This window comes from Podarcis melisellensis, assembly GCF_964234715.1.
Source record: "Podarcis melisellensis genome assembly, chromosome: 1".
Lineage (NCBI taxonomy): Eukaryota > Metazoa > Chordata > Lepidosauria > Squamata > Lacertidae > Podarcis > Podarcis melisellensis.
Window position 1 is genome coordinate 71,013,178 of NC_138528.1, and position 18,587 is coordinate 71,031,764.

General features: G+C 42.6%; 2 protein-coding genes across 2 annotated transcripts in view; both read right to left on the bottom strand.

The window, feature by feature from the left end:
• Positions 1 to 6,325: 6,325 nt before the first annotated feature.
• KCNJ11 (potassium inwardly rectifying channel subfamily J member 11) lies at positions 6,326 to 10,817 on the bottom strand. The gene has a single exon (XM_081924230.1). It carries the CDS (start codon positions 10,480 to 10,482, stop codon positions 9,277 to 9,279), a length of 1,206 nt encoding a protein of 401 aa, XP_081780356.1. The 5' UTR covers positions 10,483 to 10,817; the 3' UTR covers positions 6,326 to 9,276.
• A 4,233-nt stretch (positions 10,818 to 15,050) lies between these two features.
• The window catches only part of ABCC8 (ATP binding cassette subfamily C member 8), a 58,946-nt gene continuing 55,409 nt past the window's right edge, over positions 15,051 to 18,587 (bottom strand). The window contains exons 36-39 of the mRNA XM_081926185.1: positions 18,215 to 18,318; positions 16,742 to 16,875; positions 16,537 to 16,599; positions 15,051 to 15,281 (exon numbers count right to left, since the gene is read on the bottom strand). Coding sequence (XP_081782311.1) covers positions 15,144 to 15,281; positions 16,537 to 16,599; positions 16,742 to 16,875; positions 18,215 to 18,318 — 439 coding nt within the window. The 3' untranslated portion in view covers positions 15,051 to 15,143. The remainder of the gene's footprint in view (positions 15,282 to 16,536; positions 16,600 to 16,741; positions 16,876 to 18,214; positions 18,319 to 18,587) is intronic.

An 18,587-nucleotide genomic window follows, 5' to 3' on the forward strand; every position in this document is an offset into this window, starting at 1 on the left:
CTTAGCTCCAGATGTTTCAAGCAAGTTAGGCATTTGATCTACACATATAAATGGGTATGTGTAGCTTGATAAATTGTAAGTACCTGTAAATGCACAACTCCATATCATGTTAATTGGTTAGGTTTTTTTCACGCTATTGTGCATAGGCTACTCGGAGCATTATTTAAAAGAGACTTGGTGCTGTTAGAATTAAGAACAAGCATAATTCCAACTGATTTTAAATATTTGAATGGGATATTCTGTTATTACTTTAAAATGGTTTGCGGATGGCATGATTCATCTCCGTACAAGTGCAGCCATTTACCCATATCAGGTCAGAACCCTGTTCCAAACACATACCCTGTTCTTAACATGCCCATCCTTGTTTTTTGAAAGGCAAGTAGAAAGTAGCTGATTTAAAATACCTCAATCTGGCACTACACCTGATTTAGCATCCTTAAAAGTTGACCATGCTTCACTCTTTGAATAGGTGTTTGCAGTTTCCCCTCATCTGAAGATTCATGAAGCTTGCAATCTCCATAAATTCCTTCTCGATCTCTTCTTGTCTTTTAATAGCCTGTGTCTGGGACAGGACATGCCATTTAGTAACATGTATCCCATCTTGCTACTGAATCAAAAATAGTACACAGAATCATAGAGGGAGTCCATTAAACGTTTACTGCTTTGAATTTGCCAACTGGCTCTCCCAAATAGTTTTCCCCTGAAGCAAAGCTGCCATAGCTCAGAGTGCAAGGATTGCTTGAAAATTCTCTCCATTGTCTGCCCTGCCTAATTTTTAGTCCCCCAGAATGATGCTTGCCTCAGTAAGGCATGCTTCAGGGTAGTTGTTTTCCATTTAGGATAGTCTCTGCGCCATTTCGAACTCCAAGGGAGGTAGAACTTTCACTGATTCCACTTCTTCTATGGTAGTATGTTAGTAATGGAGGGGAAATCCGCTAGATGGCACTCTCTTTCAGAATTTTAAACATTAGTAGGAAATCTCTTACAGCCTGAAAAGATTTCTGTGGAGCCTCTAAGGCAAATAATAATAATAATAATAATAATAATAATAATAATAATAATAATAATACCCAAGGGCTGTATCTGGTTCACAGGCTGATGGTTGCATTAAATCTGTTCAAGAAGATATAGATCAAGAAAATAGTTTTGTTTTCTTGTATTGCTTTTAAGACTTGCAACTAGCAGCCAATGCTCTATAAATGATGAAATAATCAAGATAAAAACAGCAGCCTCAAACTCTTGAGTCCCTTTATTCTGAACCTCATGATTTTCTTTCACTAAAATACTATGAAAATATTTCATATGCAGGAAGTGGAAGGAACCTGCACTGGAACCTTGCAGTCCAGGAATAAAATTTATATAAAATGTCCAAATGCATGATTTTACTATGAGCAAATACCTTTGTGGGGATATTTTCAGTACTAAAACAAGCAGCATGCAGGCAACAGTTCAATAAAAGATACAATAAAAGACGGTTATAAAAACTGAGTGATGCTATGTAATAAACAAGCCTTGTGTTTATTATATATTATTAGTACTACCCAGTAGGCTACCAAGAGACAGCTCACTGAAGGCAGGCACTTCTCTGACATGGAGATCTTCTTGAGGACATACCAAAGGCTTGAACAACCATGATCTTATTTCACTGAACCTGGATTCTTCGCATTGGTAACTCATGAGGAGGCAAGTAGTTGTGAATTTCCCTCCTGCCCTTCACAGAAGTGCTGTCTTTAGTGAAGCAAGCAATAATGGAAGTCTTGCTGAATTCTGTGAAGCCAAAATTCTCCTGCTTATTTTGTGTGTGTGTGCTGACACCTCAATCAGCTCCTCCTCCATTGGCAGATTTTCAGCTTGTTCCAGCAGAGCTGAAATATTGCTGTGAAGGAGCTGCACAGCGAAGGACACAGACTTTTAATGTGTTCAGTTTTCTCCTAAATGTTCTGCCTTGTGAAGGCCATACCAAATCTGACTTCTCATTATTTAATCTGTCTTGGCTACTCATTCAAGGGCTCCTGAGGTGCCAGATTTGCCTTTATGGCACTGGTTCCAAACTTCTGCAGCTTTAAGGATCCAACAATTAAATGCCAACTATTACTCTATAAGGGACGCAGGTGGCTCTGTGGGTTAAACCACAGAGCCTAGGGCTTGCCGGTCAGAAGGTCGGCGGTTCGAATCCCCGCGACAGGGTGAGCTCCCATTGTTCGGTCCCTGTTCCTGCCAACCTAGCAGTTTGAAAGCACGTCAAAGTGCAAGTAGATAAATAGGTACCACTCCAGTGGGAAGGTAAACGGCATTTCCGTGCACTGCTCTGGTTCGCCAGAAGCGGCTTAGTCATGCTGGCCACATGACCCGGAAGCTGTACACCGGCTCCCTCAGCCAATAAAGCGAGATGAGCACCACAACCCCAGAGTTGGTCACGACTGGATCTAATGGTCAGGGGTCCCTTTACCTTTACCTATTGCTCTAAGCCTCTGAGTTGAGGCCGGAGCTCAACAGACTGATAGCAAGGTTGCCAGCTCTGATGCAATGGGAGTCCCTGTGCTGTTGCGCCCTAGATTCCATTCTATCCCCTCTGCTTGGAGGAAGAGAAACTCTTCATTGTTCACAGGTGACTCATGCCTATCCTCACACAGTTGTGCAATGCAAAGTCAACCATATACAGTGGTACCTCGGGTTAAGTACTTAATTCGTTCCGGAGGTCCGTTCTTAACCTGAAACTGTTCTTAACCTGAGGTACCACTTTAGCTAATGGGGCCTCCCACTGCTGCTGCACCGCTGCTGCTCAATTTCTGTTCTCATCCTGAAGCAAAGTTCTTAACCTGAAGCACTATTTCTGGGCTAGCGGAGTTTGTAACCTGAAGCGTCTGTAACCTGAGGTACCACTGTAGATCTTTCAGAGGAGGGATGTTCTCTGGTCCTCTGCATGGTGTTGTTATAAGGTATGCAGGATAGAGCAACAGATTCTGCCTTGTTTTGCCAAGCATAGTTTAACTGTCCATCTTTTGCCCCACTCTTGATCTAACGGATCAAGGCAAGTTACGCTTCTAGTTTGAAGTATGTATCTAATGTACATGAGGATCTTTGCAGCAGCAGAACTAAATGGACAGTTGCTGCTGTCAACAGGGAGAACAGATAGGCCTGGATTCAGTTCCCTACACTCCAAATAGATTAGTGCTGTCAGAGTTGGCATAGCTGATCTTCTCCTTGGCACTGCCCACGTCTTCAGCCTTAGGTGCTGGATGTGGGTATTGTTGATCACCCCACATTTCACACAGCACTTTTTGCTTTCAAATACACAATCTAGAAATGAGATCTGTTTCCACAAGCCCCCTTCCTTGGATATATATCACCCTTCCTGGATACAGAGTTATAGTGTAGCAAAGCTTGGGTTTTTCTTTCATTATATTGGGATTTTAAAAGCTCATTTTTTTCTTTACTGAGAGAAGCTGATGAAAAACTGATATAACTTTGCCTATATTGTGTTTGCCTCTCCTCATTGGAATTCTTTTTAGTCCCTTAATTACTAACCCATTGGGTGGGGGGGTGAGGTTTTGGTGGGACTGCTCCTATCCCTCCTGCTGCCAGGACTCTTGCATTTAGCAGGTGCATCATAGACAGAAATGCAAAATCAACAGGCATGCAAATGCTGTGATGAGAGAAGCTTCAAAGAGCATAGAATTGTAGAGTTGGGACTACGAAGCTCACCTAGTCCAACTCCCTGCAATGCAGGAATCTTTTCCCCAATGGGGGGCTCAAACCCATGACCCTGAGATTAAGCGTCTCATGCTCAGTTGCAACGTTTCGCACAGGAAAAAAGGAAGTGGCAACCCTATTTCTGTGTGAAATTAATTTTACATTTATATTTGTGTGCGCTTTTTTGGCATCAGAACCACATTTCATAAAACCACTGTCTAGTGCTTTCTTGCAATGGCATTTGTATTGCTTTTTCAGATTAGGTTAATATGAATCACTGAACATCCCTCAAAGCATATTTGTGGCTTGCATTTAAAAGACCATTAATTTGAAATGAATGAAAAGTTATGTGATCCAATTCTCATTTTAGCATGAGATGGTATATTCCAAACCATTTTTCTTATTCAAATTGCATGCCATTTCTTAGAACCTTAGGGCAGAATGATGTTTAAATCAATCTTATTTGAAGCACATTTTTTTGATATTTCTTTCCTTCTTTGACATGTTCCCATTACATTTAGAGGATATATTTATCAGAGATGTGATACTTGGGCATTTGAGTCAATAAAACCTATTTATAATTGCATTTATCCAAACTTTCTACAGGGGCTTTGAATGCCCTAGTTCAGGGGCTTTCTACAGGGGCTTTGCATGCCCAGTAAGTTCAGGAATAAACCAAGCTGATCAACAACCCACAGAAGGTCTGGATTTAAAATAATTTTGGTCTAAATGTGGCTGAATCAATTCTGATAATAATAATAATAATAATAATAATAATAATAATAATAATAATAATCAACTAACTGTGCAACTTTGTGCCTGTCTACTCAGAAGTACTTAGTGCCAGGTTCTGTGGGACTCACTCCTGTGTAACTGTGTACAGAATTGGAGTTGAAAAGCATGTTGACTTTTTTTTTTAATGGGCCAGGGGTAGTCTTCGTAGATTTGCCACCTTTTGTGCTGACAGCACTTTGATGTTTCAGGACAAATACGCCCTCTGTTCAATTTCTATCACTAAGCTGGTTAAGAATACAGAAGCCATCATAACAGAAGAAAAAGGTACATCTTTACACGGAACTAAGATGGTGAGTATGCCTTAAACTGGGTTGTGGACTGAGCTAATTGATAAGGTTACAAGAGCTACAGCAAAGTAATACTTTGAATGACCAGGGTGGGGTGGGGAGAAAGAGATGCTAACTGTAGAAACACAACACATTAAACAGTGTAAGGGTGGATTCACATGACCAGTTTCCCCACTGGACATGTGAAAGGACACTGTGGGGTTTTGTGAATATGTCTTATGGATTGGATTGATGCAGGTTATGAGCTGAATTAAGTGGAAAAGGAACCCATCTGTTGTTGCTGCCATTTGAGCTTTGACTGCAGCAGCCCCAGAAATCAGGAATGGGGTGCTAGTGGATTTTTAATACCTGAACTAAGGAGGACAAGAGCTGGTGCCCAGAATTATCTGAAGGAGAAGGGAGGAGTCAGGCTTGGGAAATGTTGGGACAAGGGATATGGGGAAAAACTTGGCTCCTTCCTTTTAATATTTTTCTGTGTAAATGGCTATGAAGGCCAAACCCTTCACCCAGAAGATACCCATGGGCTGTATTTATTCTTCTCTCAAAATCATTAGTTTTGAAGGGAGAAGTCCCTGTGAGCAGCTTTTGAAAATATCCTTCATCACCAGTCCTTATATAGTGTGACAAAATCTATTCACCAGCACTAATGCCTCTCTCTATAAGTATCCTTCACAGGTGCTCAGTGTCCACAATCATCTCGCACGCCAAAACAACTGCTCTCATTCTAGGTCTGGCTAGAATCATTTTGCTGCCTGAAGGAGAGCAGCGAATGGCACTCTCCTCCCATCAAGGTGCACAGTATCCGAGGCAACAGTAATAAATAACTTTGTTTGCTTCCCATTTATGACATCCCAAATCTAAGGCAACTAATCCTACTCCACCTAATGGAATGACCTAGCTGAAACAACCCTGTTATCCAAGTTTTCTTTTCCACTGACCAAAGTCAGCATACCAATACCACAGCCTTCTCCCTTGGCTTTAATTTGCATTTGCACATTGAATACAATTGTGCTACTTACTTAGGCATAGTGAGTGGGGCTTACATTTTGGCATGTAGCAATATCCACTTGTAGATCAGTTAGGAATTGCTTCCTAACCCTGAAAGAATGTTCAGTGATTTGTATAGGTGGTAGAGGTGAAGGAATGATAGCCCCAACCTATATTGTGAGCATGTAAAACAGGTCCGGGGAACCTTGGGCCCTTCAGAACTGCTGAACTACAACTCCCATCAGCTTCAGCAAGCATGGCCAATAAGCAGGGATTGCAGGAGTTGTAGTTCATCAACATCTGGAAGACTGAATGCTCCTCACACCTGGTACAGAACTAGGGAGTTGGCAAGGCAGAGAAGGCACCCCTGAGAAATCACAACATATGACCTGAAACATTTGGGGAGAGATGGTTTGACTATCTACTTGCTTTCCTCAATGATACCTCTGATATTATGGGGGAAAAGGAAACAACCTTGAATAAGTGTGCATAGGGAGGAATAGGATTAATATATTGTTATTAAGACTTCAAATAAAGAACCCAAGGAATACACATAACCAGAATTCATAAGGAATAAATTTATTGCTGTTTAATTAACAGGGCAGTCCTACACATATCTCCTCAGAGGTAGGCCCCATTGATTTCAGTGGGACTTACTCCGAGGTAAGTGTATATCTGATAGCAGCCTAAAGTTATCAACTTATTTGTTAACAAAGGGAAGCAAGATGTGTATTAACATATTTTGTCATTATAGTTTTGCATTTTTCTTTAAAATATGACAGGAAGAGAATGGAAATTTTAAATTCAGCAATGACCCAAATGTCATTCCTGTCTGTCATAATATTTTTGACTATCCATTTCTTTGGCCATCTGTCATTCTGCAAATATACAAAGCCAGGTCTCTTGCAATGACAGCCTCAGTAGCACTGGGCCCCGAGAGCAATTATTCTAAATTTCTGCTTCTGTGTTCCCCAGCTAATGATACACAGAACAAAGGGAATCTATGAATATATAGATTTCCTCAAGCAAGTGGAGATACAAAAAGTTGCATGAATAGGCTCATGCACATCCTCATCCAGACCTATGAGAGAATTATATCACATGCTTGATTTAGCATCTGTTTTAGAATCTCACTGTTTAACTCAGCAACAATACAGCAACCTCTTACATTTTAGAGTACCACTAAAGGCAACCTCCCTAGTGTCTCAGCATGCAAACCAATTCCACAAATTGGCAAAACAGGTGCAGTTAGATTACAACCTGTTTTGTCCCAATCAGCAGTTTAAAATAAATTTAAACCCAAGTGTTCTGGGTTAATGAATTGCAGCCTAGATGTTAAAGCTACATTTCAGTATACCTTACAAACATCATTTTGATGCTGAATAAGGGCACTTTAGGGAGTGATAGCAATTTTATTTCATTTGAAATCAACAAAATCTGTATGGCATTTTTACAATTAAACAAGGAGAAGTAGAGGCAGGCTGTAAAGATCATATGGGAGATTAAGAGCACTTACATTGCTGGAAGAAATTACACAGATGTAGCAAACCATAAAGGTGAGATATCAAAACAATCCTCAACTGTATTAAACAATGTGATCATAATAACAGGCATTTGAGAACTACTGGTTTTTTTAAAAAAAATATGTGTAGTTTTAATTTTTCTGTTACCAGAATATAAAACCATTAACTTTGTTTTGCTGCTTTATTCCATGCCACATACTGTTTCTGTTTAGATATTGTGCAGAGGCTGAACAGCTATGTCACACTTGCTTGTGTAGCAAATATCTTAAAAGCATGCAAATGTATTAAAAGGTACATACATGCTCATGTAACATGCATTTAAGACTTTACATTTGGAATTACAGTTCCTTTTCCCACACTGTTTTATTTGGTAAAATAAGGTAATATCCCCTTTTTGATTAATACATATATTATCCATAACTCGATATAGTCACTCAGTCGAGTAACTTAAATAAGATCAGTTTGAAGAATTTTGATTTAATTTGATTGCATCTATTTGGATTAAATTAGTTAAAATCTAAGTGCATTTACTGATTTAGTCTCTGATTGTCAGTTGAGATCCATTATCATTTTTGGTGTGGTAAATGCCACAATTAGGTTCAGTGTGATTTTTCTATTAGCAGTCACTGAGCTGTCCCCATTAATCAGTACCAAATAAGTGGCAATAAGAATTTATGTACTTTCTTTATATCCTGCCTCTCCTCCAATGAATTCAACGCTGTACAAATGGTTCTCTCTTTTCTTTTCTCCTTGCAGCAACATTGTGAGGTAGGTGAGGCTGAAAGTATTGACTGGCCCAAGGTCATCCAGCGAACCCTATGGGTAAGTGGAGATTTGTTCCTGGGTATCCAAAGCCGTAGAATGACACTCTCTCTACTAGGCTGTCTTTTGTATTGTCTAACTCTATTAAAACAAAGAACATTACTGCAAGTTTATAGATGATGCTGTCACATGAAGGTTTGGATTTGTTATCACAGGCAGGCAAGCAAATTGTGTTGCCAGCAAATGGCTTTATCTTGCTGTTGCCATTTATCGACAAATATGGTTTGAATTTAAAGGGTACAGAGTGTGTAAATATACTGCTTGCATATTGTTATTTATTTGTCTGTTACATTAGAAATCATCTTAGAAAGTATTTTTGTACAAAATGTCCACTATTTTAAAATGACATTCTACTTATTCACGTCAGAAGGATCAATATTGGGTGCTGAGTTTGATCTAATTCCTTAGTCCAAATTAAACTGAGTCAAAACTGAATGCGCCTACAATTTCAGTAGCAGGCAGCACTAATAAAAAGCTTATAAGGTTATGTAGGATTTGGAGGCTGGATGTGACAGAGTAATAAACACACTTAAGACATTTCATTTTCCTGTTTGCAACCCCCACCTGCAACTACTATATCTTATTATTGTCTAATATTTTTGGCATTAACTTAATTCCAGTTGAATTTAATTACAAAGTTAACGAGTGCCAGTGAAGATTATACATCACCTAGTTCAGTGCAATTAAAATAAACCATGCAATATTATTTATGGATTAAATTAAATAATTATTTAAGACATAAAGCACTGCAGTGTAAACAGGCACCCTTGTGTATGCAGCCTCTCTCTTTATCATAAATACTAATAAGTTATTTCTTTATTATTAAGCCTACTTAACTTACTACTGTACTGGAACTGAGATGCTTGTATATAATAAGAGTTAAAAACATATCAAATCTATGGATAAATAATACAACTTAATACATAGAAAATGATTTCTCAAAAAATGAGACTTTCTGTTCAGATTGTTTATCCTCTCCAAGTGTTTGTGCAAATAAATAAGAAAGTCAAAGGGAGATGATTCAAGCTCAGTTTTCCTTAGATGTCCTGAATCACACATTTGTCTTGCACCAAACGATATCTTACCTACCTTGTGGAACCACAATCTGAATAACACATTGGGGTCCCCTGTTTGCTTGCTGTGTCTGATACAGGAGCTGAATCGATGTGTCAGGAAGGTTCATCGGATATGCAAAACATGGGCTTTAACCTGACAGACCTTTTCCTAATAGTGCCCCTAGGTGACAAGGAGATGCTGTCCAGGATGCTCTGGTTTTCCTCCAGTTGCCTGGCAGTGCAGCTTGGGGTGGGCACCTTCACAGTGTTGCCAAACTTGGAGTAGTCTACCGAGTACTGCCCATCCTCTTCGGTCACGATGGGCACAAACCTTTGTCCCCAGAGGATCTCGTCGGCCAAGTAGGACGTCCTGGCTTGAGTGGTGATGCCCGTGGTTTCCACCACCCCTTCTAGGATGACGATGACTTCCAGGTCCTCGTGGTGGTGGAGGTTGTCGGGGGCCACGTCGTACAGAGGGCTGTTCCTGTCGATCACGTGGCAGATGATGAGCGGGGAGACCAGGAAGATGCTGTTGCCCCCTACCGGGTTCTCCATCTGGATGTCGATCTGGTGGAGGGGCACCACCTCCCCCTCGGGGCTGGCCGTCTTCCGCACCACCTGCATGCGGATGGTGGCGCTGATGATCATGCTCTTGCGCAGATCGCCCACGCGCAGCATGAAGCAGAGCTTGCCCTGGCGGAGCGCGATCACGGCGTGCTTGCTGAAGATGAGCGTCTCGGCGCGCCGGTGCGCCTGGGCCGTCTTCATGAAGATGCAGCCCAGCATGATGGCGTTGATCACCAGGCCCACGATGTTCTGCACGATGAGGATGAGGATGGCGGCGGGGCACTCCTCGGTCATCATGCGCCCGCCGAAGCCGATGGTCACCTGCACCTCGATGGAGAAGAGGAACGCCGACGTGAAGGAGCGGATGTCGGTCACGCAGGGCACGAAGTCCTCCGCCCCCCCGTCGGCGGCGGCGCCCGGCTGCAGGTGGAGCTGGCGGGTGCTCTGGTCGAGGTCCCCGTGCGCGAAGGCGATGAGCCACCAGACCATGGCGAAGAGCAGCCAGCTGCACAGGAAGGACATGGTGAAGATGAGGAGCGTGTGGCGCCACTTGAGGTCCACCAGCGTGGTGAAGACGTCCTGCAGGAAGCGGCCCTGCTCGCGGATGTTCTTGTGGGCCACATTGCACGCGCCGTTCTTGCCCACGAAGCGGGCCCTCCTCTCCCGGGCGCGGTAGCGGGACGGATCCGGGACATCCTCGGCCAGCCGGGTCAGCACATACTCCTCCGGGATGATGCCCTTCCTGGACAGCATGGCTGGCCTGCGCTCTCCTCCTACAGCCCCCGGCCCGGGGCTGTGGCGGCAGGGACGCTGTCGGAGGGAGTCATCGCTCCTGCTCCTGCTGCCGCTGTGCCTCCTTCGCCGCCCCTCCGCCTGCCCTGGCCGACTCCCCTTCCCCGCCCGCCTCTGCAAGCCCGACGCGCTCCCCCAGCTGCGCACGCCAATCACAGCCCTCGCCGGCTTTTGCAAAGGCGGCGGCTTTCCGCCGCTCGCTCTCGCAGCCAACCAGCCCGCCGCAAGCCGGGATCGCCTGCCTGCCTTGAGCTGCCGGCTTTGGAGAAGCCGGCGGCAGCGGAGGAGGCGCGTTCAGAGGCGCTTGGGAACCTGACTCTCCGGAACGCTCGCCAGGGGGCGCTGTGGCGCAAGGGAGACCCATTATGGTGGGAGGGCGGCGCAGTCACAAGAAGGCCCGAAGGAGCAGGGCGCACAAAAGGGATCATAGGGTCACGGGGTTGCACAGAACCTGGGCGCTCACCTAGGCAAGGCCCTGGCACAGCAGCTAACTGCTTTGCAAGAGAAAGGTCCCACGTCCGGTCCCTGGCGTCTCCAGGTGCGGCTGGGGAGTGTCTTGGCTGTAAGCCTTAAGAGCTGCTGCCAACCAGTGTAGACATTACTGAGATAGTTAGGCCGTGGCTTTGACGTGGTACAAGGCAGCGTCTTATGTTTAATAATAATAATAATAATCATCATCATCATCATCATCATCATATAAGTTATTTATACCCCGCCCATCTGGCTGGGTTTCTCCAGCCACTCTGGGTGGCTTCCAAAAGAATATTAAAATACGATAATCTATTAAACATTAAAAGCTTCCCTACGCTTCCCTAAACCAGGCCCTTGCTTGGTGCAGAAGCAGTGAATCTTTGAAGACCACTGCCTTCCTCCCCTTAACCTTGTCCTTCCCAGGTGAAACATCCCCATCCTCCTAGCTGCCATGATGGATGGACGGGGAGGAGGGATCAAGTGTTCATATGCAAAGAGCCCTAGAACTCTTGCTGAGTGCACCTGCTCAGATAAGCTGCCTCTTATTTATCAATACCAGCCACTCACTGCAGTGCAGAATAGAGAGGAAGTCTGGAGCAATTTTTCTCTAATGTAACAATATTTAGGGCTTTTTATTTTGAGAAATGGTGAGTAAGTGGTATATGAGATTAGATATGGTGTGGATAGAGTTGTTCCCTAATACAGTGGTACCTCTGGTTATAAACTTAATGTGTTCTGGAGGTCTGTTCTCAACCTGAAACTGTTCTTAACCTGAGGTGCACTTTCGCTAATGGGGCCTCCTGTCACGCTGCTGCTGCACAATTTCTGTTCTCATCCTGGGACAAAGTTCTCAACCCGAGGTACTATTTCCGGGTTAGTGGAGTCTGTAACCTGAAGTGTTTGTAACCTGAGGTATCACTGTACTCAGGGCAGTCCAATGAAGCTGAATGTTGGAAGAGCCAGGAGACAAGATAAAAAGTTTTTCTTCACACAGCACATAGTTAAATTACAGGCTTCACTTCCACTAGGTGTAGTGACGGCCACCAACTTGGATGTCTTAAAAGAGGATTAGACAAGGTCAGCAAGAGTGAGGCCATCAACTCAGCTGTGCAGCTGATCACTTCAGAGATCACCTCAGCCCTGCTTTCTTCAGGGATCAACCACACAGTTGAGTTCTTCATAGGGAACTCAGTCATCTAGCAAATTCAGCTATGTCACCTGTCCCACAACTGATGTCACATATAACTTCAGGTGTGTGGGGCAGGTGCATGTGGTGTTGGGGCAAATTTGGGCTGTGGGCTGGAGGCTCCTCACCCATGACCTAGACAGAGTGGAGGAGTGCCTACCCCTTTCTAGTATTTCACCCAGAGGAAGAATGCACACAGATTAACGTGGAAAGGGAGGTTGTGGCATATTTGCTCATTTGTTGGTGCTCTCTTATTCCATTTGGTCTCAGAAGCAGAGGGAATGAACTTCATTAAAATGAACATTAGAGGAGGGTGTGTGTGTGTGCGCGCGCGCGTGCGTGTGCGTGCACATGCCTGCCTTTATGCACCAGTCACTTGATGTGCAAATGCTAGTTTCCTTGTTTAACAAATGTTACAGTTCCCATTATAACTGGTAATTGGTTTGCCCAAGCTCTCCACAACCGTTTCCTGAACAGAAGATCTGGGTAAAGTTCAAGAGCTTTCTCTGGCTACTTGATTATTTTTAGTGTCCTTGGGACTGCTGAGATGTTTAAGTGTTCAGGCACTTCTTTTCATCTTTCACTGAAGGGATATTTTAAGATTATATACCAAGCACACAGATATACTCCAAGTAAGGTAAAAACAGTTAACATTAGACATATCCAGGGGCGCCGACTTATAAAAAATATTGAGGGGGCGGGGGCCCATACCGACTTATAAAAAATATAGGGGGGGGGCCCAAGACCTCCAAACCGCTGCAGCTGGGGGAACGAAAGGGGCGAGCCCCGGGCTGCCCTGACCTTAAGTGAACCTGTGAGGGCCCGCCCTTTGCGGCAGCCGATTGGCTGCCGCCGTGGACGGTGAATATTAATGAGCTAGGGGGAATCCCCGCTTCTCGCGGGGCTGACACCAGCCCCGTGAGATTGTTGATGGGTCGAGAGCCCGCAACCCCACCCCCTCTCTAGATCGGGAGTGGCTTTGTTTTAACTCATTACTGAATGTATTTTAAAAGGTAACTATCGTCAAACAAGGAAAATAAAAAATACCAACATAATTTTGTGATTTTACAAAGCATAATATAACTAATAATGTTCTTAAATTATTGGGGGGCAGAGCCCCCCCAAACGAATTTTTGAGGGGGCTCGGGCCCCCTCAGGCCCCATGGAGTCGGCGCCTATGGACATATCCATTGAAGTACTTTGCAGGGCATTAAGAAGCACCCCCCCCAAAGGGAGATAGAAAATAGTATTTAATTGCATATGGGGCTGTCTTTATGCATAAATCTTCTGTTATAAATTTGTGCAGTGCTCTGTTACCTGTGGTAATTTAGAATTTATTAGACTTAACATCACCACCTGTACAGGTACATAAGTAACTCGGCCTTATTTTACTATAGAATATTTATTTTTGAGAGTGCATCAGACCTACTTTCAACAGCTTACATTTTTTTTAAATATTAGAATATAGTAAACTGTGATTTAGCACTGAAGCAACAGACTTTCATTGCTGTATCTCCTAGAAGAATTTATATTATTGGAGGTTGTTTGGCCTTTTAGAAGTTTGTTGGTTCTTGCACAATATTAATAGTCTGCAATATATATAATCTAGCAGGATATACATATTGGGTTTTGCCTTCAGCTAAGTGTTAATCAGGTCCAGTAATTTCATTGGGTTTACTGTGAGCCATAAATGTTGAATGCTACTCAATTGTGTTTTTTTAGTCATTAACACATCATTAACTTATTTTAGATTATATAAGTGCTTAGATCTTGATGAAATTAATTGTGGTCATAATCTTCTGGGGCAGTATTTTCAAAATATTACATAGGTTGTTCAGTATGAACTAATTGGAGGGTGAGGTTAGGATGAAGGTAACTCTTCCTTAGAATTTGCTTTGTAATGCTTCATTGTGTCAGTTTCAAACAGGGTTTTGTTTTTTTGCTTTGATCAGCACAAGAGCATAAATCTTAGCTTTGCGGAGGATCAGCATGGTTGATTCAGATATTGGAGCAGATGGGCACACACTGCAAGGGAAGCTATCATCCCAGTGTCCTGTGGTTCTTGCTCAGAGAGGGTGCCATTTATGTTACTTTTATTGCTTCTTTCAGCCTCTCTACACAGTTGATTTTCAGTGCCTGTGTATGAAATACTAATTTGTTGTGTAGTGTCCCACATGATTTTCCTCAAGGTTCTATTTATGTTACAGAGATAGTTCAGTTCCCCAGCACTGGTTATAATATATTTTGTACCTGGGAAATTGTTAATACTTCCCCTCCACCCCTGAACAGTACTACACCCATTGATTGATGGATTAATTGAAACACTTTTCAGTGTGACATTGAACATGTAGTTGGAAAACATGCTCACCCATGCCATCCCGACTCCTGGTCTGCATGTGGTCAATGAAACAGGTGCATAAATCATACGAGTGTACAAGACAAGGTTCCTAGGAGCTGTCTCCTTTGATTGTGAGGCTGTTTTAATTTTTATACTGTTTTCCATTGTCCACTTAACCTGTGTTGCATATCTGTATGACAGGGTCACATAAGGACATGTTGTTGATACAGTTTAGGGATAAGAAAATGATGGTTGGATATGGTATTATCGAAAATGATAACGTTCAGATAAGGGGTGGGTGTGTTCCTTTATTTAAAAGCCTCATTGTTTAAACTTAATTTTATACCTTAGTGGTTCTTGTAATAGTTTGATCCACTGTGACACAGCTTTGGTATAAATCAGGTTAAATAAACAAAAACAAGCAATAATTATTAAAAATCGACTGCTTGAAGAAATTCATAGAGCAGGACAATGTATTCATACATAAGAGGTAAACCATTTTTGGTCCCCCCCCCCCCAATGAAGAGACAGCCCTATATTATTAAATTGTTTTTTATTTACAGGTAATTTACTGAATTATAAAATGGATAATAAAATTGCACTTGCAAATATTTAATTTATTTATATTTACTTGTCCGCTTGGACAAAAGAAGCAAACACACTGTCTTCTTGTTCCAGAAGAACCTCTGGTTTGTCATATTCCAGAATAACTCCTCTCTTCATTACAATAACCATATCTGCATTAAGAATGGTGTGCACCCGGTGCTACAAAAAATAATAATGAAATAGATAGGATGAGAATTATAATTATATATGTAACCATCTGTGATAGATATACTTTTAGATTATTAGAAAATACAAGTACAGTATGAGGAAAAAAATGATTCAGTTCTGCCAAAAACTTCTTCGCTCATTGGAATGTAAATAGCACTTCATTGATCAAGGCAGCCACAAAGCTTCTTTTTGGACTGGCTCTCCATTTGTTTTCAGGCATAATTTGTGCTGGTTTTTACCTGAAAAGCCCTAATAGGGAGCCAGAATGTCTATAGGACTGCTTCCTGTCATATGAACCAATCTTGCCACCCACAAAGGCACAGTTACTCTAGAAGCAACAAAGTTCTGTTGTGGAACTCTCTTGCTAGATTCAGTTGGCTCCCTCTCTTTTAAGCTTTAGGTGAAATGTGACTTGATCTCTCTCTTTTAAAATCTACTTCTTAACTCGGTTTGAAGCATCTCTCCCTTCTTTATTGTATTTTAACTGTTTCATAGTCACAACGTGAGGGAATAAATTAAAAGAATCCTTCATTTTTAGCCCTCTTTATGCTCAACATCCTCTGTCCCCATTCTGTATGTTAAAAGTTGTTGAGCATACTGTAAACACCTTGGCATGGTGACCCCCCCTCCCCCGAGCCGTGGCAGAAAGTGATTTTGTTAAAAAAAAATTTTTTTTAGCTCTTATCCACAGAAATACTGGTCTTCAAGCCTACAATTTCAGAATGCCACCTGCTGAAATAGTTAATAGGTAATAGCAGGTCATGATCAGTATAAAAAAGGCTACATGTGGGTTCTATGTAGTTTTCCCAGATGGTGCTCCCAGTTCATGCTAGCTGAGAAACACAAAAACCACAAGCAAGACATCTGGGAACTGCTGCTGGGAAAGAGCTTTGTAGAAATCCCAAGGCAAGAATCTCTTCTGGGCAGTCCCCAGGACAACAGCTGACTATTTTCATTTTGGTTTGTTGCAAAGAGTTTCCCTGAATTAAAACAAAAACATCTTATGGCTATAAACACCCTGAAATGTTAAAAATAATAATATTTTATTGGCAACATTTTATTTTGTTATGGGAGGAAGAATTATCTTGATTCAGATGTGTGAAATATAATTGATTGAAAATTAAAGGAATTTTCTCATTTTAGAAGCAAGAGCAAACAGACCAAGCTGATGATAATGTTACAGGTGTATTAAAAATTGTATAACACTTTCAAAAAAAGCATCTCAGCAGCAAAATACAATACTTACTGCAATTGTCACCACAGTTCGATCAGCAAATGCAGTCATTACAACCTTCTGAAGAATATTTTCCTACATAAGCAGATTAACAAATATTTTTGTTAATTTAGACACATGCATAAAGAGAAACATTGTTTGCAAACTACCTAATTAAAAAAACAAAGAAATTAACAATTTTGCTTCCTTTTCAGGGACATGTCATTTGTAAACTTACAGTTGCCATGTCAATTGATGCTGTGGCTTCATCCATAATGAAGATACTTGTCTTCCGTACAAAGGCCCTAGCCAAGCAGAACAGTTGCCTTTGCCCCAGGCTGAAGTTTTCTCCACCTTCTGTGACAATGGCATCTGATTGGAATAAAATTAATATTTAGAGGAAATCTGTGAAAATATATGGGTCCCTGTGACAACATGCCTTAAGACCCAACAGTAATTGTTGAGGTAGCGGGGGAGCAGCACCTTTGGACCTGCACCCCACCAGTCTTATGACTTCTCTTTGTGTACTGTTTTCTCTTTAGACAGATGGCCTTTCTCTATGAGCCCCATGCTCAGGCAGAGGAAATGGCAGGGAAGAACTTGAGAGGAAGAAATGGTAAGAGGAAAAACAAAGTAGTGCTTCAAAAACAGTGAAGAGTGGGAAAGAAGCCAAATGCCGAGAGAGAAGGAACTAGGGTGGAGTCTCCTCTGCCTATCTAAGTCTTTACAGCCGCATCATGTGAGCCTACCTGTTGTGGCGGTGGGTGGAGACAAGCCATCTCTGAGTGCCTCCTTCATTCAGGCTTGTGTGTTACTTCTGACCAGGTCTCCCCATTTAGTCTGTGAGGCCACTATGGTCAAGCCATGCCCACCTGCCCTCACCCGGCTGATTGCCAGCACTTGGGTCTTGCAGAGTGCTTTGTGGCCTGTGCATTTGTTCACACAGTTTAATACAAAACAGGGTCGCCTGACATCATTGTGATGCCAAGTGACTGTCAGGGCAGCCCCATCCACATGCTAAATCTGGCCCATGGGGAGTGAGAGAGATAACAATATGGCCCACTGGGTGGTTCCAGTTCCAAACCCTGCACTAGACCATGGATTTAATGTTACATGTGAATCAGTTCATTTTAAGTCTTTCCTGGAATCTTCTTGAAGTGCAGAAGAAATGTTGAAAACCAGTTTGACCAAGATCAAAGCAGGACAGAAAAAATAAATGCATCACGTATAATGTATTTTCTACATTTTCACTTCCAATAAAGGTATACTATGCAGCTGGGACGCCTGGGACTCGGGTGGCACTGTGGGTTAAACCACAGAGCCTAGGACTTGCCAATCAGAAGGTTGGCGGTTCGAATCCCCACGACGGGGTGAGCTCCCGTTGCTCGTTCCCTGCTCCTGCCAACCTAGCAGTTCGAAAGCACGTCAAAGTGCAAGTAGATAAATAGGTACCGCTCCAGCGGGAAGGTAAACGCCGTTTCTGTGTGCTGTTCTGGTTCACCAGAAGTGTCTTAGTCATGCTGGCCACATGACCCGGAAGCTGTACACTGGCTCCCTCGGCCAATAAAGCGAGATGAGCGCTGCAACCCCAGACTCAGTCACGACTGGGCCTAATGGTGAGGGGTCCCCTTTACCTTTACCTTTATGCAGCTTAACTTCAATGAGCAATATTTTTAATGCTGGATTTCCTCAGAGGTAAAGGAGTTATTACCTAGCCCACCAGGTAAAGCTTTCACCACATGCTTCAGTTGTGCTATTTCCAAAGCTTCCCACAGCATGCTGTCTGTGCATTTCTTTTCTGGATCCAGGTTAAATCTGTGAAAAAAGAAAAGCAACTAAATAGCATCAAGCCATTTAGCTTTTTTGACACCTGAGGTAAGCAGCCACATGTAATGATTGCCTTGGTATCTTATGCACTTTAAAGAACAGGGCACAAATTATTGCCAGTCTGGCAAGAGAACCATGGGTGGGTTTTTTTGTTTTGTTTTTTACTATGACTATGTCCCATGGACTGCAAGAAGATCAAACCTATCCATTCTTAAGGAAATCAGTCCTGCGTGCTCACTGGAAGGACAGATCCTGAA

Coding starts and splice junctions, on each gene's coding strand:
- KCNJ11 (XM_081924230.1), bottom strand. CDS start 10,482: ATGCTGTCCAGGAAGGGCATCATCCCGGAGGAGTATGTGCTGACCCGG.